Source organism: Ambystoma mexicanum, chromosome 6q (genome assembly GCF_040938575.1).
Source record: "Ambystoma mexicanum isolate Mex_15411 chromosome 6q, UKY_AmexF1_1, whole genome shotgun sequence".
NCBI classification, from domain to species: domain Eukaryota; kingdom Metazoa; phylum Chordata; class Amphibia; order Caudata; family Ambystomatidae; genus Ambystoma; species Ambystoma mexicanum.
This window is the reverse complement of record NC_090937.1, coordinates 222,667,642-222,694,839: the sequence shown is the minus strand read 5'-3', so window position 1 is coordinate 222,694,839 and position 27,198 is coordinate 222,667,642. Positions and strand designations below refer to the sequence as shown.

Below are 27,198 nucleotides of genomic sequence, written 5' to 3'. Positions count from 1 at the left end.
GCATTCTCCATTGCGCTTGTGCTTCCCCATCACTCTACAACATTTTTATAAAACTGATTTTCGACCTCCTTGACTCTATCGGCATATCATTCACCAACTATGCCGACGATATCCAAATCCTCCTCCCTCTCTCGGTCAATTACAAGCTAGACTCTGAGACGTTGAACACTGTCTACCAGATTATTCAAGCTTGGATGGCAATACACTCCCTTTGCCTTAATGATTGATCGTTGGCCCGCCCCCTGTGCTAATTTGTTTGTTCCTGACATAAACCTTTGTGCGCTCTGCAACTGGCATACCTGTGACCCAATGCATGCTCTTTAAAAAGGAACAGTATCACTACATTTATCCCCACCAAAATATCACCGTATATATGGTTGTCTGGAACGGCCATAGGTGATATTTTTGGGGGGGAGTCATTTTTGCGGTTTTTGGGAGCAGGGGTTGCGGGGGTGTCCCCCGCTCCTTTAAAAATAATGCAGGGGCTGCGGGGTCTCCCCCGCAGGTTCGATGCCTTAATATTGCTGCAAAAATATGGCAATATTTTTGTATGCCGATATATTTGCGGGGTTATTAACACATGGAACCAAAGAAACTAGATTCAACCAGCATCCAAAACTCGATTGGTGATCTTCAGCTGCCAAGTTCCTTGCTTCACACTTTTATAGCTCTTTAAACCCATGTGAACATATTTAATTATAACCCATAAACAAAACGGATCGAATGAACTCTCCTCTTCCTGTGCAAGGTACCCTTTTTGAGGAGGGCATTTTGGGATAGCTGCCATTCCACTTCGTAGTGCATACTTTGAACCTTTGGGTGTCAGGACCATGTTTGTAGAAAGTAATCATTTGCAAAAGTCTTTGTTTACCTTAATCCTCACTTCGCGTGCCTTCGGCGGGGCGACCTCTATCTCCTCTATAGAGAGTGGTGTTTTGGGCGCCCAGGCAACCGCTGCCATGCATTTTATAACCTAAGAAACAAAACATGATAAACACAAGTTCAAGGTTGTCCATTGCAAATGTATCTATGAACGTAAGCACTGCTTAGGATTTAGAAGAGTAATGCTGAGGTGTGCACCTTTTATTCTTTGGCATGATTCCAACGCTTCCAGCAAACATTCACAAAGTCACCGTGCATAGTGTAGGCGTAGCCGGGCTGCCCTAATGAAGATGTGGACGTCTGTGGAATGCCTGGGACATGCATGCTACTCTGATCAGGATCTCTTGCCATGTCAACACCTGCTGTTGGCAATCCAATGGCAGACCAAGAGAATAGAAGAGGGGTGATTGCCCACTATCTAGACCTCCTGTACAACCCGTTGGGCAGGGCATCGTCCTATGAGGAAAACTGCAGCAGAATTTGGAGGTGAGCCAAGCAGAAGCACGCATGATCCAGTTGCTCCAACCAACAGTTTCACTTGTTTGAAAACACAGCCAAGCTCTGAATCAGTGTTTTACTCTCTTGCCCATCACCACCACATGTATTTGCTCTGCCACCTATTAGTGCAATCCTGCAGATATTGGAGCTTGCAACCAGATGGAGGGAAGAATGAGGACCACATCACTGCGTGGATGGGTGACTATTACAAAAGAAAGTTTGTGAATGGCTTGTTTATAATGTAATACAAATTGTGTATGCTTGTATGTGCGCAAGAGTTTGAATAAGTGTGCACACATTCCAGTGGTTAAGTGTATGTATGTGTGTGTGCGTGAGAGAGAGAGAGAGAAGTTTCAGGCAGCAGTAAAGCCTGTACATATGCAGCAAGAACTGGTCTGACTCACGCATGCACGCAGCTGCAGGCGCGGAAGGAGCTAAGTTCCACCCGACCATGAATCTCAGCCCCCATACTCTGTGGGTTTCATACTGAGATGATGTGGATAAGTACCGCCCAGTGGGTGGCACCCTGGCGCAGACCTGGTCTGTATTCCCTACAAAGGAGCATTGAATACGGAGGGGCCACCCGTATGTAAACATAGATGCACAGGATTCTGTGTAACAGTGGATTATGATGTATACATGCCCCTTGCACAGAGCAAGAACTGGATTGGATGTGCTCATACAAAAACAATGGCTAGCAAGGAACAGGCCAAAAAGACATATGGGAAGTTCTTGACAGCAAAAGGAAGGTGTAGAATAAGGGAATTGGCTTTCTGCGAACCAATTGGCATTACTACGTTAAAAATGACCAATTGGAAGGGCAGAATTTAGTAGGCCCAGGCCATATAAAAAGGGAAGCATTTGCAGGCTTCTGGGAAGCAGGTAAGTAGGAGAGCTGAGGGAAGTTCCATGGTGAGCTGATTGAACTCTGATTAGTTAAGTTTGTCAAGGTTAATATAGTATTATACGGGGAAATGGAGGGTTCTTGCCTGTCACAATTCTTACAAGTACGCAATGATTTGGTTGTGTTTATTGTGCTTACTGTTAATTATGAAAGAAGAAACATATATTGAAGTGAAGCATTGTTTCTGGAGGAGGATGACATAACTGGAAGTTAAAGCAAGCTTTGTGAGGGAATAATGATCAAGACGAGTAAATATATGTATTCGTAAATCTACTGATAAAGGGATTTTTCTTATAAAAAAGGAAAAACATAAAAGTAAATATCTTTGTAACAATTCCTCCCTCACAGTGGATTGATAGTTGATGCAGTGCTCTCCCTCATGCCCCCCTCTTGGAGTTAGTATTGCACATCCTGCTCCAGATGTTACTAATCTACAGGCCTCTTGTATGTTTTAGATCTGAATGTAGGTTACAGGCTTGTGACATCATTGGGAGGAAAATTATTTTGGGAAAATCTGTTTCAGAATCTTTTTTGACCGTTTTGTCCAGGCTGAAAAACGGGGACACTCATTTTGCAAGTCTTATAGGTGACAATAAAGGATCTTAAGACATGCATAAAAGTGGTCCACCCATCTTACCACCTTCATTCATGGTCTGGGGCATTTTTGTGGCTTTTGAAGGCTGAGGCGGCACAGGATAGGAGTTTCGCTTCTGCCCCCATTCGACTTGGTTTTTACGCCAGCATGACATCTCCATGCTGGCTTAAAACCTATGGAATCGACTGTCTTTTTACACCAACAAAAAGTAGGCAGATTGCATAGTAGGCCATTATAAAAGCTACCTACCAATAATAAATGGCATGTAGCGTTTACTCAATTTGCAATAAAAAGGGCAAAAGGGAGGCGCCAAGTTGCTTCCACCAACATTGCACAACCTTCATTTTGCCCTTTGACGTGCAATTGATGAACATTGTGAAAACTGAACAGAAGGGACCTGTTTGCAGATAAGTGCAAATTACGCCATACACATCGCCATTTCCATCCCCAGGAGAGCTCATATCAACAATGCAGAGAGAGAGCTGCACTGGTTACCTGTGAAGCAACGCATTGAGTTCAAAATGGGTCTAACAATTCATTGCTCCCTTTATGGAAAATCTCCTGATTACCTTAAAAAAATGATCACGCCCTATAAGCAAACCAGAGAACTTCGATCTTTCAATCTATTATTACTACAGGGAATAAGAATGAACAGAACAAGAGGCTTAGGTAGATCATTCCGGGCGCAGGCCTCATCCTTTTGAAATTCCCTGTCAGCAGCCATCAGAGAGATTTCCAATCTGAGTCTCTTCAGGAAAGCACTGAAGACACACCTTTTTAGTTAACTGATCAGGTTACTCTAGGATGCACCCACTCTCAGCTACAGTATATTAGTATTTCCCTCCTTGTCCTGTTTTATGTTTGTTTCCCCCTGTGTTTGTGTAAGCGCCCTGATGTCTGCAGCCTCTTGGTGCTATAGAAATAAATAAATAAATAACAGGCCAACTCTGAGCAGTTTACACGCAGGAGAAAAATGACCTCCATGAGGTTTTCATGATATATGATATGCATTAGACATAGAGACCCTGTTATATGAACCACAGAATTGATTTCGATTTCATTTTATTTATTTATGCTGAAGTTGATAAGACAAGATAAATGATAATTAAAACAAATAACCACTAAGAGTACAATCTTATATAAAAAAAAAAGAAGTGATCTGAAGACAGTTATGGTGTTATAATAGTGTACTGAAAGATATCAAATCATATGTTGCTGGCCTTATGAATCACGGTATGGTTTGAGCTATGACGAGGATGATGATGATGGACTCAGTTATGAATGTCTGCTTTTTTTGTAAACATGAAGACGCCATATCGAATAATGAGTTTTATAAGGACTTTGTATAGGATCAATCTTGTCTTGCTTAATGAAACATTTGCCTGTAGGATTGATAGTTAGTAAAAATATGTATGCATAATAAAAACAAATGTAAGATGATTGATTAATCTATCGTTGAGAGTGGGTCTTTGTTCCATATAGTGACATTTATGAAGTTTATGATAAAGAGTGAAATTAATTAGCGAGAGTAGTTCTCTAAAAAAAAGGGATGAACTATGAAGATGTAGGAATTATGGTAACAAGACCCCACTTTTTCACTTGTAATTACTTTTAGGTAGTGGAGTATCAAATAGTAGATTTAGGTATTCGGCCGAAAACCGAATAGTTAGTATTCGGCCTGAGCAAAATACAGAGCCAAAATAGTTGCCTTTTTAATAAATAAAGTTATGGCGACAAGAAAAACACTTTGTTAATTAAAAGCACACTTAAAAATATCTAAATCCAATCTTCATTGAATTTCTTTCTTTTGTTGTCTACCGGACATCTTTGTACAAATCCTGAAAGGAATACCTTATAAGAAAATAAACTGTTCAATAACTGCAGTTTGTATTTTTTGTGTATTCAAAGGTGTTGCTTAATGGTTAGGGCCCAAGTAACCAACACTAGCCCAAAAGTATAGTGTGCATGTATACAATCACTGTGAGTGACCGGACCTGCTTGTTCACATCCCTTCTGCACGAGACCACAAGCATCCCCAGACATGTTTCAGCCTTGTTGTTCCTCATTAGTGAGGAGTAGCCTGGGTCATCTATAGAGATGTTTGTGGTCCCGTGCAGAAGGGATGTGTCCTAGCAGTTTGGTCTGGACTGCCCCTTTTAGGGTGGGACCAAGCCTGATTTCCTTATGGTCTTTCCCCTTCTGTAATGCCTTGACAAGATGAAGAACAGTGGTCTGGAGGGTTCCCAGAGCAATGCCAGAGGTTTGGATTGATTCGAAAAAACCTTCCAACTATCACCTTTTCTGTTTTGCATAAGTCACCCCGAGTGGGACACTTATGCCTAGACGTGGGTCCCGAGCCTGCTGGGCCTAGACACCCAAGCTACTCCTCACTCATGACACACAATAAGGCCAAACATGTGTGGGAATGCTTGTGGTCTTGTGCAGAAGGGATGTGATTTAGCAGTTTGGGCTAGACTGCCATTTCTGGGGTGGTACCAAGACTGATTTGCATTTGGTCCTTTCCCTTCTGTAATGGTTTGGCAGGCAGAAGGACAATGGTCTGCAGAGTTACCCAGAGGTTAGGATTGATTCCAAACATTCCAGTAAACACTGCTTTTGTTTTGTATACATATTGTGGCATGGCATTACATACATGTTTTAGATTGGCAATTCTGGCAAATATCATGGGCACACTTATGAAAATGTAAAATGCTCTTGTGCAAATTTGGTAACCTGGCACCTACTGGATATTTTCATCTGCCACCCTGTAGAACCAATTGCAAGCCTTTTACCCATTTTTTCTCAAAAATGATGCCGTAAAATTAAGCATTACAAATATCTTAAAAACAATTATCAGTGGTAAAACCCAGCCAACACACCTCGATGAGTTAGGGCTTCTTTGATTGGCATGGTTGCTCTGACATTTTTGTACTGAAAATATTGATGCCCCTCTAATGAACAATGTAGAAAGCCGCCACTGATCTTGAATTATTTAGAATGTTGCAGCCCCCTTAAGGAACTCCCTATCCATCTGGGCCTAAGGTTGCCTCGAACAGGCCCCTGTCTATGTTCAGTGTAGCACAGAATTCCAGTGGGCAAGTCCTAAATTACCTGTCCTGTGTTTTCTAGATGGATGGACAATGGCCAAACGTAAGCATGGCTTTGCTTCTGATTGCTGGATCCCGAGCACATGCAGGACTAAACATTCCTAAGCCTAATTGTCCCACCTGGGCAGGCTGCTGGCATCGGTTATCTAACCAAGCTGTATTTGATTCTGAACTGTTTGCACTGAATTAGTGTTCGCAGATCACTTTACACATAGATGCTTTACAACTCCGTACATCACTGTTTTGACCTACCTATAGATTTCCTTTAGTTTTTTTATAGCTCTGTACATAGTAACTGCCATTTTGTTTTCAGAAATATCAAAAGTCAAAAGTTGACTTTACAGAATAAATCCATATCCAAATATTTTTCCATTGAGAAATCAAAATGTGGTGGTGCCGGTAACAGAGCGCTAACACAGGATGTTTGTGTTTATTTTTACCTGCACATATTCCATTATTTCTTTGTAAGAACATTATCTAAAGTAATGTTTAACATGTGCTCGAAAACATTTGACTGCTTTGTTGTAAAAGCGTTGTGTAAGGCTTTTCAAGCCATGCATTAACATCATGGCTCATTTTCATTCATTTGTACGGCAGAGAGGAGAGGCGGAACACAGCTTGCGTTTCCGCCTCTCCCTTCCTCTCCGCCATACAAATGCTCCAGCGCAGATTCTGGGGATCCCTATGAAGTCTGCCGGCTTTATGCAACACCAAAAAGCAAGCCATAGTGAAAGAGGACTATATAGGGATCCATCATAAACGCTGCCTGCCATAAGTGCCTGGCAAAAGATGAGGGTAAAAGGTGACTTACACGCTTGTATGCCGCCATTGCCCTCACATTTTACACTCCACCATGCAAATGATGCAAATTCGGTGGCAGAGGCCAACCTGCGTCCAAGTCTACACATAATGGGTCCCCGCTGTCGAATTACAGGCTCATGGAAAATGAGCCCGCTTGCGGCCCTATTAATGGAGAGCAGTAGCAAACACATCCCAAATTTCTTTCATGATGTTAAAAAATAATAGTATCTCAGATATTAATAGTATCCAATACCTATAATAATGTAGGAAAAATCAACTGCCACATGTTAATACACACATTGTATTTTTTTTGCTTTTATATATTAGTAAAAAAGTCAAAATGTGCATTCAGAAGTCAAATTATACCAATAATAAGAACATTGCAAAGGATAGTTCTTACCACTGCTTAGAATTTGCTAAAACACCCTGTCAGATTGACTGTAAACATTGACCCTAGGGTCTTGGAACTGAAGCAAAATCAGCAACTTCTGGAATTGCATGCAGAGTGTAACTCTGCGAATTCTGCTCTATTGTTATGCAGTGGCTGAACCATGGGCTGAGATGGGCTTGACTGGACCGGAATGGTCTGATTTCAATCCAAACTAAGAGCTGGACGAAGATTTTTGGCAACTTGATTGACTGAGATAAAGGGCTTCCTGACCAATCAGGGCACATGAACAATTCTGGTAGTGTTGTTAGGCAACATTGTCACATCTCCTGATTGGCTGCACGAGACTGTGATTCTCTTTGTGTGTGGAATTTGCCCAGTCAGAGAATGGGCAAATCCTCTAGTTCCATAACATGGATACGAAATGCAGGTGTGGCAGGTTTCCTGCAGATTCTGTCATCTGTTTCTATGGTCGGTACAAGGTTCATTTTGCCCAGCACTTCTAACGACCAGTCCATAAGATCGGACGCAGGAGTAAAATCACAATTCCAAATATACTCTTAGTAACTGTCTGGGGGCAAGCAGATGTGGCATATATCTTCCCCCTCCTACCATGAAGCTGGGTGGAATCAACAGGGTACAGATGCTGGTTCTGAATATTTACAGTAGTTTTTATTCTAGCTGCTCATTATTGTTATTCAAATAATATAAAGAACATGCCCAAAGCCCGTCTTTCAGCCCCTCAGCTTCCCTTCAGCCACTATAGAAAACTCTCAAGGAAGTGGTTTCTCTGTCTCCACCAGTTTATAGGAACCTATTTCTGGGTTAAAGAAAGAGGAGGGAGCATAAGCACATAGTGGATTCTGTGTGATTTCCAACAAAGCAAAAAGTCTATAGGTGAATATAGACGGCTAAAGACGCCTAAAGACAAGGCAGTAAACGCAGAGAATAGGTTTTAACCAACATATGTCGCTGGCAGCAAGTAAAGGTGTCCTGATGTTAACACAAAGGGCCTCATTTTGAGATTGGTGGTAAAACACGCAGATGCCAACAGTACGGTAATTACCATTACCACTTGCGATAATTTCGGACGTTCTACACTAGTTTGCATTTACAGCCCAGCAATAATGGTATGCACATGATGCAAAATAAATACTGACACCCTATCCAATAGTAACTGAGGTTCTGGATCGTATGCGAAAAGTATTGATTCTGGAAGTGGAAGCAATGGGCATCCGGCAGATAGCACACCACCAGGCAGCCATCAAAGGATTACAATAGCTTCTACATTCCACACAGAGTATGCCACCCACGAAAACCTGCCAGTTACCTGGAATCTGGAAGCCTCACTGCAGGGAAGGAAAATGATGCACACTTTAGATAACCTCAGTTCACTGACCACAAACTCGAAGTATTAACAGAGGAGGTTGCCAGGGAGGCACCCAGTCTTGTGGGCCACCTGATGGCAAAATTGTAAACGCTGCCTGAAATGCAAGCATGGCAGGTAGCATTTACAATGGATACCTACACGGGCTGCCAGGTTTATGCTGCTGCATGAAGCCGGCAGACCCCGTAGGGATCTCCAGAATTTGCTGCGGCATGAAAATCCATGCCGGTGCAAATTCTGGAGCATTTGTATGGTGCAGAGGGAGGGAGGGGACGAAAATGCGTGTTGCGTACCGCCCCTGCTCTCTGCCAAACAAATTAAAATAAATGGGGGATAACGTCAATGGAAGGCGTGAACGACTTGCACAAGCCATTTACACCTTCCATTAAGGCTATGTCCCCACATAAGCTCTTGTGTATGTGCCATATGACCATCGTCAGAAATAGTCATGACTCGCCTACCTGTGCTTTCCAAAGGTAGAGAAAGGCAAGATCAATACTTTCTGTGTCTCTGGGAAGTCTGTAAACTCGGTGAACCCACAACCTGAACTTTCACCTCAGAAGAAGCATTCAAAGTTCAAGTGTGATAACCAACAGTGAGTGGCTGGCTGACAAAATGTTTAAATTACTGGTACCTTGTTATTGACGCTATTACCTCCCCTCCTGCTTTTCTTCAATGTTGAGAGCCTACAGCAGTTGCTTACTGTTGTATCGAAGGAAAAGCCTGACCTGAAAGCAGTTCGGAAAATTGCAGGGAATAAGCAAGTTCCTCAAAGACCTCTTCACAATTAAGTCCTAGGTGTTACCCTGGCGAGCTGGAAAACCTATCATCCAAATTGAGGCCAAGACTTGCACTCGCTTCCCTTCATTCAGGGGTGCCAGCTGGGATAAAGTTTCAGTTTGTGTGCTACGTGCTAGTGTCACGTTTCAGCTGTTGAGAGAGAGAGAAAACATGTGAGAGCCTAGACACAGAGACAAGAGACCTGCAGTTGTGAAGACCCAGTTAGGATCAAGCTTGCAAAGACAACAGAACCTGGTGGGCTCACCTCAGTACCACCCAACGTACTTTGTTGCATCTGGTGTCACATATCTGTGTTTCCCTCACTCCCCAAGATTCCCTAAGTAACACTTTGTTCAATGCTAGAAAGAACATGTAACTCCTATGTTTACAGCATGCCCATGTCTATGTCTCTGCGGGGCCTGCGCACCACAGCATCTTTGAGCAACTCTCTGTGACCCCCTCACCCACTCCAACAACTGACAGGACTGTTCTCCCAGTTCTATGCCTTTGAAGTACTGACGAGCCCTATCTGCAAAGAAGCCAGATGCAACTGAAGTCTAATGCACCATTATGATGAGACAAAAGCAGTCCCTGACCATAATAAGCAAAGCGGTTGATATCTTAAGCCGACTGCAACTCAAGAAACCCGCTCACAAGGCGACATCATGAATGTCGGACAGCTGGCCCCTATTCTGCGTAGATTTCTTTATTCTAACTTTGAAACTAAGCTCCTCAAAGTGGACATGGTGTGACCAAGTATTCAGGAAACATTTGATAGTTGGTGAGCACATTAGCACCCACCACTGACAGCATATTTATCTCGATTGGTATCAGGGCCACCTCTCATTCCATAGAAAAGATCAAGTTTTGATTTTGTCCTAAATCCTGAGGTAGCAAAGTATAACATTCTTACTAACAACTGTCTAAGGACAATCTTTCCGTTGAGTCCCAAGACCAATGCTGACACCTCAATTGACCACAGGCTTAACAAGCTTGCCAGTAAGGTCTATTCATACACTTCCATTCAGAGAAATCACATGTACTTGTACTTACTCTTGGGAAGTAAAGCAATCGACATCGTTATACTAGTCTCGGGAGGATAGCTCAGGGGCAACATGCTCGCCTTGGAAACAAGACGACACGGAGCAACACAGGTTCGATCCCTGGGTCCGCGCTTAGAAACCTCTGGGTATTAAGCACATTATATAAATAATCAATCATATCATATCCCTGCATGGACATTTTTATTTATTCAAACTGAAAGTTACCCTGTACTTTGGGCCGCCCCACCCCACTCTTGAGAGATCGGCCGAGATTGCTCAACTACATCTAACAATCGGTGATTACATGGCAGCTTGTTGAGACCCATTTGCCTGTTTTGGGAACAGTACTCATTCTCTAGCCTAGAGTGTTGAGAGATATTCTGGGCCCTGTGCTAGAACAAAGTTGTTACCCTTGAGGAACATGACTTTATACTCAACAGCGGAAGGCGATCAATCTTTGAATGTGCATCATCCTTACATGCAGAAGTGGTAAGATTCATATTGCAGTTATATTCCCCGATCAGTGGTTTGATTGGCAAGATCAGTGCCTGCTTGATTAACCATCTTGATTACTTTGAGGCTGTTATAATGAACACTATTGGATCAATCAGGGTTACACAGTTTGCCCATTGCCATAAACACCTGTGACCAGGAACCTGGTCAATTTAATATTTTCCCAGCTCGCTTTATGAATGTTTCATTGTGCTTCTTTCTACCACCTGATGATCAGTTTATTAAAGTTGTGCCCACTGGCCCTTCATTCCCACTAATATAGAGTTTTTTAACTCCAATCGAACAGCATTCAATTTCCATTCGGAAAAAAGAAAAAGGTCTTTTGACCAAGGACCCACATGCACCTCAAACTTGGTTAGTGACACCCCCAGACCCTTGGCCATGAATGCCCTTGGAGACACATATCTGGCACTGCTGATGCTTGATACACCTGCTGCATATACGGCAAGCCTGATCTGTCAATAAAATGTGCTTCAAGATATCAATCGGGAACTCTGTAAGCAAGAGCATTGCTGCTGTAAATTACAATCCGATGATGACTTGATAACCCTGTTTTCTGTTCAGATCTCCAGAAAGGATTGAATGTCGGGACATGAACAAGGATATGCAGACTTGGGAGTATAAAACAGTTGCAGGCTGGTGAATTCGTGTCACCTTATTCAAGTTGAGGGACTCCGACCAAGCCTCAGATTACAGTATATGGAGTTGCAGCGTCATCAGAGGGAGTCCTTTCTAGGGCAGCAGCAGGTGTCTGATTGACCTTCTGGATGAACAAGGGTCAGGCTCTGGGAGAAACCTCCATGCATTCAATTAACCTCAGACAGAGAACTTCACAAGCACATCCTAGAAGGATGAAAAATGCAGATAAGGCACTCTAATCAGATCTTGGTTTCATACTTAATTAATTCACTTTTTTCTGGGTATTTGAGAACGAGTGGTACACGTACAATGGTGCAGCAGGCCGATGTCCAGGGAACATGTTTTCAAACAGGAGTGTTTCTAACATGACGTACCAGGAAGCGTGGGATCCACTTGAGATTAAATGATAGTTGGTGTTAAATTAGACAGCATACACTGCACATATTTAGTACAATTTTAGTCGACAGTATATAAAGGCATGTGTCCAGGATCACAACATTATTTTGCTGAAGATGGAATTGCGACCCATATCTTCAGTTTCCAAGATCAAACAATTAGTTGCACAACCTATTTGCAGTACAAAGTTCAATTTGGAAATGAAGTTTATATCAAGATCACACGTGAACACTGAAGGATACTGCCTTTACTATGGTGTCACATTTTACCCACAGGCAATTGTGTGTGGTATGTGTAAAGGTCTGCAAGCACAAAGTTAATCATTTACTCTTGGTGCAGACAAAATCGTCTATTTAGCAAATGCACTGTTTACAATACCCGGATTAACCTTGCTTTTTGGCTGTCTTCCTGCAAATTGAACGTCTAGCCAGGGTCAAAGTACAGGATGATGGAACATAGAGAAATACAAGAGAAGAGACATGAGAAAAACACCCGACACAGTCCTTTCAGCCTCTTTCCTGAAATTCGCCCCAATTCAGCTTTTCTAGCTGGAAACAGCAACCCTGAGATTTAAAGTCCCCAGCGCCCGGCTGTCTCCCCACCCTTGTTTAATCTCAATATACAAACACACGGTGGGCCATTTGGCATTTCATTTCAATTTTCAATTGCATGGCAAATGGGGCTGAGCTTGACAGTTCGTGCAAAACTTGAACCACCTGATGTTTGGGTGGTTTGAACTGCATGAACTGTTAGAATTCCTCAGAGGTTCGTCTGGGAATTTCGAGTTCACCCCGAGGAATTGGGGACCTGAGAGGGAGAGCAGGCTGCAAGAAGGAGGTGTAGGTGTGAGGGAAGCAGGTGGCTTCCCACTCCCAAAAATCATGATAACATGGAACCTTTTCCTACAGCTCTGGCATCATTTTAGTGGGGTGTTTTGGCACCTTATAAAGGGGTGTCTCACTCATACACAGTGCTGGTCATCTAACACAGTGAGCAGAGATTATGAGTGTGGCAGACATTGTAAATGATATAGCAAGGTACACCAATTCACGGTACCTGGAAATTAAGCCAGTGTTGCAGTGAAACTGAATCCCTGTCTACACCTGTGCAGTGCACTGCAATGTAATGGGAACCATGCAGGCTATCTGGGTAGTTTGATGAAGTATTTTCACATCTTTTGTCACAGGAGCTGTCCTAATTTTCCTCTTCCCTGTCCCACTTCTTTTTTTGATCCATCTCTTACACACATTTGGCCGCTACCCACACACACATCTCAGCAGTTCAGTGCCACGTTGGTGGTGGGGGGCGCACCACTGGGGAGACTTGGGGCCTCATTACGACCCAGGCGGTAAGTAACAGCCTGGGTCGTACCCTTACCACCATGGCGTAAACTACGTTTACGCCATGGTGGTTGGCGGATTTACCGCCCCATTCCAAGGTGAGTGGGGCGGTAAATCCCCATTTCCCATTTTACCCTTCCCCATTCCCATTTTTGCCCCATATGGCATAATGGGAATGGGGAAAGGCGCTAATTACGCCACCGTAAATTATGGTGGCGTAATTAGCACCAAGGTCCCTTTCAGGCATGGGTTTTAACGCCTGCAAAAAGCAGGCGTTATAATCATCATCCCGCAAAGGGACCTTGGAATCAGGCGTTAAGGGTCGGCGCCGTTTACGGCGCCGTAAACCCCTTAACGCCTGGGTCCTAATGAGGGCCTTGTATTCCATCCCTCTATTTCAGTCCAAGGCTGTCACTATCCTTGGCGTCAGGCTGATTCAAATTTAAATTATCCTCCCTGTCCACTCTTTGATTTGTTGCTATGATCCACCAGCTAAATGTGGATCTAGCACCTGCAAGTTATGGAAGCTGGTAAGATCCCCCACAATTTGAAGACGATCCTCGCCATTTTTACTTACACTTTATTCAGGGAAGCTTGCTGAAGTGGGCCTAGGGTATGAAGGCATTAGATGGGTTTTCTCTTCACATGGCTTATTGTTCGATAACCGGTCCTGTAGCCAAGTTATCTAAATTGCAAATAAAATTGGGGATATTATTTAGTCTGCTCAGCATGCATCAGAAAGATCAGTGTGGACATGGCAAGTTTATTGAAAGAGTCTCCTTTTGAAAATGGCAAATTGCGGTGCTGCAAAGCACTATCACCTCTTCACCCCATGACATCCAGTCCCCATCCAGTCCTCATGATATGAGGGCATCACAAAGCTGTGCAAACTGGGCCAGCAGAAATTGCATTGTTCTTCCATGTTATGCAAGTAGTGGGGCAAGTAACCATTAGGTCCATTCAGCTAATGCTGCCTTGCTTTCCGACAGTGTTATTTGTTTTGGGTAAGATGAGACTCTTTCAAATGCAAATCACCTGTATCGCTTGTAAAAATGTACTCTTTCCAGCTGTAATGTCCCTCATAGTAAGGATGGTATCTGGTCGCCAGGGCAGTGGTCAACGATTCCCCAGACTCTGTGGAAATGGATATTTCGGCAGCCACCAATTTGCACTGCGAAACTTGTAGATAGACATGGCCTGGTCCAAGTACAGGTAAACTCATTGAACAGAAATGACTGTGCAAATATGCACTATATGGCTATTAAGGGTTAAAATAAACCCTTTTAAGTCTAACGCCCTTTTAAATTGCATTCATTCCTATGGACAGCCATTATCTCCAATTCATTAACATGAACGGGTTGGAATTTCCCAGTGCTCCAGATTTGTTGCCTAGACCATCCCCCAGACTTTTCGGTCTGCGACATTTGGAAATGTTTACATTGGGGGTCATTACGAGTGAGGCAGTAAGGGGTTAACGGCGCCGGTAAAGGTGCCAGAGCCATCAAACCCTTACCGCCTCATTACCAGTTCTGCTTGCGGGACCCGCTAAGGCCGCCTGGTAAAGCCAGGCGGCCTTAGCGGGTCCCGCGAGCAGACCAGGGTGCTAACAACGGGCCCGTTGTTAACAGGCCCGTTGTTAGCACCCTCCCCATTCCCATTGAGCCCTATGGGGGCTCGAATGGGAATGGGGATGGGTTCCTTGAATGAGGAATTACCGGGCCCTCCAAGGTCGGAATGGCCCAGTAACTGCTCATTCAAGGAACCCGGACCAGGTACCCGGTAAGGGGGTAGCCATGTCGCTAGTAGCGACATGGTTACCTCCTGACTCGTAATGACCCCCATTGTGTTTTTCACTCTCCCTATATGTATAATGGAGAAAGTTTCCAGGGTGCTTCCCCCTCAGGAAGAGAGCCCTCTTGGAACTAACTGCAGGATTTCAATTAGACACTTTCTGGAGCTTGCAATTATTTTAGTAATTTATTAACTAAGAAAATGTGGTTTGATTTCATTAAGTATTTACTTCATTGTATCATTCTAGTATTAGGAGTACAGTTGTAAAGTGTGTTATTCAGTTGGCGCTTTACTGTTACGCCTGTCTAACCCACCCCCCTGCTGCTTCCAGGCCTGCCTCCATGCTGTTGGGGGTTTTGTTCGGCTGACAGGCCCTGAGACCTCCTATGTGCTGCCTTGATGCTCTTCACTCTGCCATTGCTGGGACCATGGCAGGTGTGGTCGTGGTCCGTGGATTTCATGTGAGCACTCATTTCCCAGCAACATACACTTGTATTTCCTATTTCCTGGGCACATCCTGCTCTTTGCAACCCCTCAGGCCTGTCAGCTGCCTTCACCAGTATACCCCTAGCAGTTCCCCTTTTCTTACATGTGCATATGTATGTCCTTTGAATTATGTGCTCCGCTCAGCCCTTCTGGTACAGTAACCTCAGCCATTAAAAGGTTGCACTGTGCTCACTTTTCATTGACTTCCATTGTCTGATGGGAGAGGATGGATAGCTCAGGGGCAACGCTTTTGTCTTTGAAGCAAGAGAGCACAGCATAACACAGCTTAGAAAGCACTCGTTCGTATTAGGCAAGCTCCAAAAGAACAATTATAATTATGAAGAACAATTCTATGACAAGACGAGTCGAGCATTATGCTTAATCTGCTTTATTACTGCACAATCACAGCCTTTAAAATCGTTTGTCATTTATCTTTTTTTTTTTAGAAAAAAATTGTACAGTGCCAAAGTGGAATAAAAATAAACTAAACTAGAAACTCTGATGAGAAGGGGTGACCAAACTACAGCACCCATGAACGCTAGCAGCTTGGTAGTCCACAGCCTCAGTCCTGATGCCCAATGAGGGATCCCCTGATGACATAAATCCCTGCTGCACTAGGTTCTTTCCTCTTCTTTTTTCTCAAGCTGCTTCAACTTATGTAACAGTCTAAGTCAACATTCGTCAATAACTTGAATTATTCTCGCTATTCTGTGCTGACCTGCACTCCTCCATTCCACTTGTATTCCTTCTTCATAACCTTTCAGTTGAGATCTTATGTAATCACTCTCGAGAACTCTTTTGCTCATCTCCTATGTGAAAAGAGATCGAAAATGTTAGGCAGGGGTATTCGCTCAATCTGCATTAACATAACATATACTGTACATTTGTTTAATCAGCGCGAATACCCAGTGGGAGGGATAATTCTCGCCTCTGTGTCTTTAATAGAATCAAGACTTCCTGCGCTGAGCGCTTGGGCAATCTTTATTCTATGACAAGACCGGAGGCGAGCATTATGCTTGTTCAAAGCTTTGCACTATTGCACTATTGCTGAAGCAATGTTGGAGACGTGCTTGAAATAGAAGGTCCTGAAAACCGAGTCACTAGACCAGTCTGCTGCCTTCATTATATCCTGCAGGGGAACTCCGGCTGCAAAAGCTCTGAAGCCATCGCTCCTCTGGTCGAGTGTTCTCCAAAGACAGAAGTGTCTATTCCTGCTAGCTCCATGACCTCCTTTACCCAATTCCCTATAGTAGAGTCACTGCTTTATAAGGCTTTCTGCACGCTATCATTCTGTGGCCTTATCGCTGCTGTTGCCGCCTCATAGCATTTTATGCACTGTGCTACGCAGAGCTTGCAGTTGTCAGGGAAATAGGGGTATGTGATAACCTTCGAGTTGGTCTTAGTATGCTGCACGATGTTAAACACTACTCCCTCTGATAAAAGATCTTTCTGTCTACTTCTAAGGCTTTGACATCTGAGACTCTTCTGCATGAAACTAGGCAGAGTAATGTGTCCAACTTCCCTGATAGCTGTTTCCCTGATAGATGGTAATTCCTTGGCCATTGCTTGAGTAACTGGGGGATCTTGTTAACATCCCAAAGAGATGAGTATCTAGGTAGAGGGGGTTTGCTCACCTTGACACCTTTAAGAAGCCTTACCAATGCTGGGTGTTCTCCTACCGGGAGCCCATCTACTAGCTTGTGTCCAGCTGAGATAGCTTATCTGTAGACCCCCACTGCCCTAAAAGCTTTGCCTCCAGCAGGTAGAGATGCTAGAACATTTATGACGTGCACTATAGGAGCTGAAATGGGAGGAATACCCCTCACCCTGCACCATAGTTGCCAGGCCCGCCAAGTGGAATTATAGCTCTGCACTGTGGAAGGGGGCCATGAAACTCTAATAAGCTCCGTAGCCTCCTCTGAAAGTCCCGGCAGGCACCATCTTCACCTGAAAGGCCAGGAGGGTTAGCATTTGGTCCTGAATTAGAGGATGTGGGGGTCCTGCTGGATCTGATAGGAGATACGCTCTTGTTAAGTTTATTTTTATGCCACTTTGGCACTGTAAAAAAAAAACAAAAAAATATATATATATATAAATCATGAAAGATTTAAAAGGCTGTGATTATGCAGTAATAAACAAGATTAAGCATAATGCTCGCCTCTGTGTCTTTAATAGGATCAGGACTTCCTGTGCTGAGCGCTTGGGCGATCTTTATTATGTATTTCTGATATTTAGGTTACGTGCAGTACATCCAACTACATATGGAGGTCCCTCCCTTTTGCCATTAACTTTGTTTGACCCTGTTTCTAATGTTCTGAACACTGCTGTGTGTGTTTTAGACAGTTCCTCCAAGGTTTGGAACTTTTCAGCCTGTATTTAATCCTTGTGTGACCCTCTCAACTGTAAGTATGCTGTAAATACATTTACTCAGCTGCTGAATTGTGTTGCTGTTAATCATTCGCTGGACTCCTGAAGGCCATTAGTATTCACTACTCCTGCACAGGGTCAGCCTGGCCCCAGTGGCTTTGAGAGGTGGGAGGTTAGTGCATGAGTCCTGAAAGAGTAAATTGTCACTTTGATGAAAAACCTAGTGTAACTCTATGAAAGGGAGCTAAAGATGAAAGACACCATAGTTTTTCAACCTGCCACGGTCCACTCTCATGATGTCATTCCCACTTATGCCTTACAGCGTTATTATAAATGTATGGAATTCATTCAAATTGTAGGCATTCCATTATATTATACTATGCGCACCACTTCATCCATCATTAATTCAAAATTGTATTTGTTTCTCTTAAATATAAATGCACTACATGTGCATCATTCTTAAATTAACAGCATAGCTAGATTATGGGGCGCGCGGAGTCTCTGTGTGCAGGCCTTGTGGTGGAAGGTTGCCATCCTAGGGTATTGTCCTTGGTGTGGGTGTCTCCTTTGACCTAGCTGACCTGTAGATGCCTAAAGAAATCACAAAACCTACTTACCAAAGTGGAGACAGACAGAGCAGAAAACAAAGGTTCTCTTATTTGCTGGCAGGGATGTCGCTGAATCTCATTTCATCTACATTTTTTACTGCATTTTACAGCAAATAGATGTAGCGGGAGATCACCCACACCCTCGTCCCTTTAACCCCCTGAAAACCTTTACCCACACTGCATCTATATATTTGCGGCAAAATTGGGAACATTTGTTTGGTGAAATGTGACTCAGTGAAAGTGGCACGCGAGGAAAGGGGGCTGTTCTGAAAACAAAGCCCTGCAGGGAGTTGTAGCAGCAAGTGGGATTGAGCTGCGGGCAATGGGAGCACGATTAACAGCTCAAGCTCACCATAATCCAGTGATTATGTTAGCCCCCCCAGATGAATACTCAGGACATCAACCACCTTTAAGACATTTCATGGCATGGTATGGTTCAGCATTTATTACACAAAAAAAAGCATATCACCTCTGCCAGGAGTCATAATAGCGCTGAAACAGGTGAGCCAAGCAAAATCCAAGCAGCCAGAAAAACGAAAAACACCTCTGTCCCTTGTCCACTGTCTTCCAACTCATGGAGGGAATATGAAAGTCTTTACTTTATGGCAGCGGTCTAGATGCCCTTCAATCCCCAGCAAATTCGTTGGTAGAGCATTCCACACCTGTGCTGCCTGAAAGGAGAAAGAGTGACCACCCCATTTCACCCATCTAAAGTAGGGTACCGAAAGTAGATTGGTGGAGGCAGAGCGCAAACATCTCCCTGTGGCATAGAGGAGGAGCTTAGAATGAATGAAGTTGGCCAATTGACGATACAGCGCAGAATGCACGATGCACAATGTCTTGAACTTTATTTGTTTTTCCACCGGCAGCCAGTGAACAGCATTCAAGATCGGCGAGATATGCACTCTCCGACCAGCTTTCACTAGCACCCTGGTGGGTGCATTTTGTATTCTTTGGAATCGACCAAAAGCCACCTTTAGCAGGCCGAGCTATAGAGTGTGGCAGTAGTCAAGCTGGCTGGAGATACAGGCATTTACTATTTGAAGTTCATGCGTAAATCCAAAAACCTCCAAAAGATATTTAAGGGACCTCAGATGAAAGAAGCATGCACTAGAAACTTGAGATATCTGGCTCTCTAAAGATAATGAGAAGTCAAGCCAGAAACCTAAATTCCTTACTTTTTGCAGAGACGATGGGCAGTTTCCTAAGGAAGGGGGCCAAAATTGGAACAAACATCCAGACACTTCAGCTGACCCAAAAATATCAGCTTGTGGACTAACTGTAAATGCTGAACAAGTCAGCAACTCTGTCTTCTGAAGATTAATATTAAGTCTGTTTTGATGCACCCAAATACTGACCTGCTCCAAACACGATTTCAACCTAATTCTAACCCGCGCATCATCCTCGTCAATCTGAAAAATGTGCTGAGTATCTTACATTTTATTCAAAATCTGATCACGTTGTCTACTTCCTCCCACAATCAAGTCTGAATGCATGATCTCATCTCTTACATGGTATGCATTGTGGGGTGCATTTAAAGGCCCTATACAGAAGCCCCTCACCTGAACAGCAGCATTTAAATACTGCCACAAAAAAGGCCTGCAACCGAAAAAGGCCCTGCTTTGCTTTTATTTCCTTTGAATGACAAGAAGTTCTACATTGCAACCAAAAAACAGCCTTGCTTTACTTTAGTTTTACCTGAATGACCAGAAGTTATACACTGCAACCAAAAACAGCCCTGCTTTACTGTTATTTCACATGAGGGGCAAGAATGTCCACACTACAAAGAAAAACAGCTTTTGTTTTCAAACGAAAAACGGCTTGGCTTTTTCTCTGTGTTCATGTCAAATTAAAGAACTATGGGAAAAGGAGGCCTACCCTCATTATCAATTGACTAGTGGCAAATGTGAATTCACCCAAAAAGGAGAGAAATCAAAGAATCCTGTGTTCCTGCAAGACAGGGTTTTAAACATCAAAAGTAAAAAAAGCCTGCACACGTGTGAAAAGCAAACGGCTTTAAAAGCCACAGTGGAAAGATAGCATTTCTCACACAGAAAATGCCAGTGAAATATGATATGAAGGGTTGACTAGAGCCAATGTACATTATGATCCAACCCACAAAACTCCATTCACCTTTGCAGAGACACTTACTACTGGAAAATCCAGTTTGGGCTGAGGCTGGAGCTTCAAATGACAAAGCCCAACTTTCTGCTGAATATCACACATATCCTATAACCATCTGCCATAAAATGTGATGATGGAGAGGGCGTCATAATTCCCTGCTCTGCAGACATGAAGGCAGGAGCCCAAAGATTTCAAAGGAGGCAAAGTCTGGCCAGTGCTTGATCAAGAGGTGTGAGCTCCTTGTTGCACCCTCTTCAAAACAACCCACACCACTTAAAAGAGACTTATAAAAAACTCTGGTTACAGGCTGAGCCCAGGGAGACAGATGGCTGTGGGTGGATAAAGTGGTGGATAAAGTGGACCTCCCACAAGTGGAACAAGACACTCGCAAGTTACATTAAATGTCATAACTGTTATAAATTTTATGAAAATGACAAAAAAGTGCCAAAGGGCCATGCTACCTCGTACGGAGTTGGCACTCGGCTTACCTAATTCCCTATGAACAACTGAAACCGCATATCTATTTCATATGGCTGGGGCTAGTATAAGTATGAAGTTATGAGACATAACTGTTTTTTTGCCAAAAAGTGGTAATGAGCACAAAGAATGGTAATAAATCCTAAAAGACAGCATGCAGCATAAAAAATAAATCCCATGATTCAAAAATATGTTCAGCTTTTATATGACTAGTGTGACAATGTCCTGTGTGTGACCTTATGTGACTTAATTGCAGTGCCGCTTCCTGCCATGTGATTCTGTGCCGGGGGCAATGTTGGGAGGATCCCCTGCGTACATTCACCATTCCACGAGTAGGAGACAGGACTTCACCAGAGTGAGCGAACGCAGAATGCTATCCTTTGCGGAGAACTCTCTAGAGTAGAGAAACTTGACATATATTGTCCCACTGGTCAACCAAGATTCCACAATGGGTACCCCATATTGAAGCCAGGCTATATGTCTCTGAGTGGCTTGCAGAAAATAGTGAGAATTGCATGGGGTGCTACAGTCCTCAACTAGGTGGGAGAGCACGGTCATGATCATGCAAACTGCTGTGCATCGAGACTTGTGGACTTGCATGGTTATGATCTGGTCCCTGGAAGGTGGGAGAGTGTGGTTGGTCTTTGCCTCACACCTGCCAGTCTCCTCCCACTTAGGCACCTTATGACAATCCAAAATGAAAATGGTATTTTAGAAGGATTGGCCCACCTGTCCAGAGGGGGTAGGTCCAGGGCCTAGCAAGCAGCAAGAGAGAAGGCCAGGAAAAGGATTAAACCAATCCCTAAACTGCCCAAAAGTGAACCTAATAGACAGATAGACATATCCGTTAGTTGGACCACACACATTTAAAAAGAGGTTGTGGCGGCATGCCAGTGTTGGTGTTTCGAGATGGAGGAGAATATGGTGAGACTGCTGAAGGCAGAATAAGAGAACAAGAAGTAGGAGGCTGGAGAGAGGTGGAGAGGATGGTGAAGGTGGATGATTGAAGGTGTGCAGAAGAGGAGAGGAAGAAAAATCAATGAAATGAAGGAGAAAGGCAGAAAAAGTGAAGAAGAGACAATGATAATACCATTCAGGTTACAGAAGAAGGTGAAAGGTGTGGAAAAGAAGAAAGGGGGTTTGATACATAGAGGAAAGAGAGACTGCAAGCAGTGGCTGGAGGAAACATCACGGGGGAGAAAAAGATATCATAGGGCATAAAGAAGACTATGCTGAAGGAAAGTAGTGAGGACAGAGAGAGGCAGAATCAAAGAAGGTAGAAGGAACAAGCATGTGAAGCACGAGGAGAGACAAGAAGAGAAACAGCGACTAGGAGGGATTCACTTAGGTACCAGCAGGAGATGAGACATCATGGAGGACAGTCGGTGTGCTCTCTGGGTCCGTAGAGTCAGGACTTTGAGGCAGGAGGTTTTGAGAGCTTTACAGACAAGGCTCTGGGAACCTTAGGGCGGCCTAGTGTTTGTTTGTTTGTTTGTTGATTGATTGAGGTATCTGGGTGCACTACACGTAGCTTTGAGGGTACAATTACATACATAAATACATTACAGGTGTGCCTTACAGGGGCACGTTTGCTTGGGCCTTGGGCCTGAGGGAAAGCCTGGCTAACATCCTGTGCAGCCCCAACTGGCAACAGTCTGGACCTGACACCCTGGGAGAGGTTTTCTCCACTGTACGCATGATACAAAGGACCCAGACAGAGAAAGCAGGACCAAGAAAGGCACTTTAACCCAGAGGCACTGCTTGCACCACAGAGAGACCCTGAAAGTCTTCGAGGAGTTTGTTTGCAAAGTTTAGACAGGCAAGTCAACCTTATAGATGATTTGATTTGTTTTGTTGCATCTACTCTTTGGCCTGCTTTAAAATCTATGACATTGCGAAAAAGGTTAAGACACGGACTTGGAGAGTGACAGATGAATTTCCAGTCATGCACCGATACTTCACTTATACACAAAATATACCTGTTTTGGCTATAGCCCAAAGGCGGACGGGACCCAGGGAATACCATTGGCCCCTTGTACAAGTTATCCTAACAATTGAGTTTACAAGATTTGCCTCCTAATTTATTTCTTGCCCACAAGTGTACAATTCTCTCAACTAAGATCATGCTAACTGTGCCTGTGGTTGATTAATCGGTGTCCATTGTACATCTCTGGTCAACATTTCGAGTTTAGTTCAGTCAAATATATTTTCAATCAGTGAACCATCTCTCAGACAGCGGATAAAGTGTATCGAGCTATGTCAGGGAAGTAAATATTTAACGCCGGGTGTTGTTTGTCAGGGTTAGTGAGATAACACAGCACTTGCCACTTGCTGGCTGCACTACCACTGTTTATTACCTCCATTTTCTATTTATTTTTATTTATTATTTATTTATCTGCTCTGCACTTTCCACTCTCCCCCTTCCATGCACTTTTTCCCTTTTCCCTTTACCATGCACTTGCGCGTCCTCAATATCACTGGGCCTAGTAAGATCGTTGTTGTTTTGTGTTCTCCCCGTTCCCCTCCCTTACCTAGTTGCGCTCTGAAACACTTGTATACGAGCGCGATACAAATAAAATATCATATCATATCATAACATGAAAGGCCATTTCATGCAGATAGACCGGCTACCAAACACATGTTCAGCCCTCATAGATCTTGTTCTGCGCCTCAACCATCAGATTGGAAAATAAAAACAGCGAGAGAAGGAAATGGGGCGTTAAGTGCACCATCAAAGGTCTAGATCAGGCATCAACAAGTAGGCTGAGTGACCAGAAAGCTATGCCAATAAGTGGAAACTATCTGTGAAAAAGAAAACGAAAAAAGACCCAATAATACTTTATACTTGTGTTACTTTGAAGGGGAACATGATGTACGTGATGCCTATCCAAGCCTAAGGAATGAATAAGCCAGGCAACAAGCAACTTGATGCTAATAGAGGTCAGTTCAGCTAGCACACGTGAAGAGAGATCTCCAACCCTATAGAATTGCAAACACTTTGCAAGTGGCAATACCTACAAACAGGAGATCTTATACATAAACAAGTGCACCCTGTCTTACATATAATAGATTTGGGGACACCAGCTAACCACATGCATAAACTATGTATAGAAGTTGGACATGCCTCTGTAATCGAAAGTTGCATTCAAAGTGTTTTGAGCAGTGGATGGACTATTGTTATTTCCAGTGTGCATAACGTCTCAGACTTTCATTGCAGAATAACAATAGCAGAACTACAAAATCATAAGGAGTCACCCAGTTGAGTGCATTCATTTCAGTGCATTTGTATTTGTACAGTGTATTTGTAATTACTTACAGTACAATTGCCAAGGTAATGGCACAGATACATGATTGTTGTGGAAGGGAAGGAATTTGAAATTGAATTTTGATTTTGGTGGAAGGGTTCTTTTATGTATGAATTAACATTTTTATATATTTTTTTCTTTGACTTATTACTATTGTGTACAGATGTTTTTCTTTTATGTACTTTGTCTTTCCTCTAAATGTGATTTTGTTGTTTCTTCTGTTTTTCATTGTGCATGTGAAGTGAAAGGTTTATATTCTTTGTTTTATAAACCACAGCACAATAAGAAAAAAAGAATTGGGGACTTTTCAGTAAGTGTTACGCCCATCACACATTTGTTAAGTACATTTGTTTCTTTCAAATAGGAATCAGAGGTGGAAGAAGCCTTTTGATGTCTCAAACAAGCATTTACCATAGCACCAGTCGTAAAGAACCCTGACACAGCATTACTTTTAATTGTAGAGATGGGTGTGGCCAGTTAGGCATTTGAAGATGTCACAAACAGAGGGATCAACAGCAAATTTGAAGGAAAATTGCAAGATTCAAGGATGTTTACTAAGGTATTAGAAAATGGAAGGTTTCAGGATTTATAAGCGTACTAGGCATCTCTTCAACAGAACAACACAAATTACCCTTCTCTGTAGGATTGCCATCCTCAGTCAATCCATTTCTCCATTAGACTATGCCATTTTTGCAGGAAATACACACTGACAGTCCTTGGGATATTATGTGCCCAGCACTTCTTTCATGGATGCATATCTTTCATAGTTGGTGTCAGGATGTCACAATTTAGCTGTAAGAATTCCCCACACCACCACCCCTGCTGTCTTGGGTGATCAGGATGGGGACTGGCCATTTGGCATTTTGAGATCTTGTATAGGATTATAGTGGAATTTGATTTATTCCATGCAACCCTTCTGCAGGCATCTGTAAACCACGCACCCTGTTCACTACTCAGGTGGCATGGAGTTTCCACAAGGTTTAGATTCCAAATCAGCCCACTGTATGCTTTTCTTTCTCCCTGGACTCCTGCTTTTTACCTCTCATTCCTCAATAGTTGTTTTTTTTTCTCCTTCCCTTTTTCTCTTGTCTCCTCCTACTCCCTTTAGTTAATACACACTTCCCCCTCTCCCCTTCCCTTGAACCTTATTCCATTTTGTGTTCCTCTCTATTGGCCCCTTCTTTGTCTCACTTTTCGTTCCCATTTCTACTCAATTGTCTCCCCTCCTCCACCACCTCAGCATTATCTCTTTCCTCTATGGTCCTCACAAATCCTCCTCGACTTTCAGTCTTCGTCTTCCCTCTTACTTCTGATTACTCTTGTGAACTTCCGGCTCCCCCACTCATGATTCCCTCCTTCCTCGTCCTTCACACTCGGTCTCTCCTCCACAACCCTAGTCAATCTCTTCCCCTTTTTGCTCTTTTTACTTTCTCCAGCCATGTCTTTTCTTTCTTTGCTGCACTTCTTTCTTTCTTCTTCAGAGTTTATTTTACTTTCTCTAATATCTTACTCTTCTTCTCTGTTCTTCTGCTCTCTTCCTCCCTAGCTCACCTCACTCCCCCTAACCTTCTCCCCCTCTTCTCTGTGCTGCTCCCCAAAATAAACTGCTAACAGCATCTTGCCTCCAAATAATAATAAGAATTTATCATTTATATAGCGCTACAAACACTCAGGTATCTGAGCGCTGCTTATTATTACCCACAGTGTGTGGTGCTCATTTATCGACCTCGGAAGAATGAAAGACTGAGTTTGGCCTTGCCGGGATTTGAACCTGCATCAGCAGGCTCTGCCCAGATGTCAAAGCAAGCGCTCTACTCGCTGTGCTATTGGACCTGGTAATCTTCGCTCCCTCGTCTCTCCAGCTCCCATATGCTCTTTTATATACCAGTGAGCTAGTCAATGGGCTTCATTACGAGGTGAGCGGTAAGGGAAACCCTTACTGCCCTACTACGAGTTCCCTTTGCGGGTCCTTCCTTAACGCCTGGTTTTACCAGGCGTTAAGGACGGGACCCGCAAAGGGATACCGAGGTCAATAACAGTACCACAATTTGCGGTACCGTTATTGCCGCCTTCCCCCTTCCCATTGAGCCCTACGGGGGCTCAAATGGGAATGGGGAATGGGTCTGGTGAATAGGGAATTACAGGTCCCGCCGACCTCGGAATGGACCGGTAATTGCTCCATCCACCAGACCGGAGTCAGAACGATTTTGGAGGCAGCCATGGCTACCTCCAACCTCGTAATGAGGCCCAATGTATTTAAAAGTGGTCTCCACTGGGCGAGCAAGCCAGAAGATTGACCTATTTTCCCCAGGACTATAATCTCTATAGCTGTATTGCTTGGAGGTGGGAAGGTCTTCCTGCTTTCCTGTGAACCGAAGTTACTTCAAGCATTGTTGCCAACTTGGATTTCCTTTCATATTTCTCACCATCACTGCAAATGTGCAGATCTCAAAGTTTTTTTTCAGTAGAAACAGGTATGGGAGAGTTCCTTTGGTCTTGTTATTACTTGCAAACAGCATCTCCCTGGGTCCGCACGAGTGCCCAAGTTTAGCTGTCATTACAGAGCATCTCAGATTAAACCAATTTATTATTTAAGCATGCTGAGATCCACTGATGCCTTTGGAAGTTGTTAAATATCTGCTCTAGGAAAAGTGAACTCTGTAACAGATAATATCAATAATTGGTGACATGATAGTGCACTTCTGGTGTAAGGGAAGCATCAAACATTTTGGCACCAATATAAGGGGCTATCAACTCTGCTGTTATG

The 27,198-nt window shown here is 43.4% G+C and overlaps 1 protein-coding gene across 1 annotated transcript in view; it reads right to left on the bottom strand.

Moving 5' to 3' along the window:
• Window positions 1–27,198, bottom strand: part of LOC138515911 (alcohol dehydrogenase 1-like) — a 321,818-nt gene that overhangs the window by 285,195 nt on the left and 9,425 nt on the right. The window contains exon 2 of the mRNA XM_069630674.1: window positions 872–973. Within this exon, the coding sequence (XP_069486775.1) occupies window positions 872–973 (102 nt within the window). The remainder of the gene's footprint in view (window positions 1–871; window positions 974–27,198) is intronic.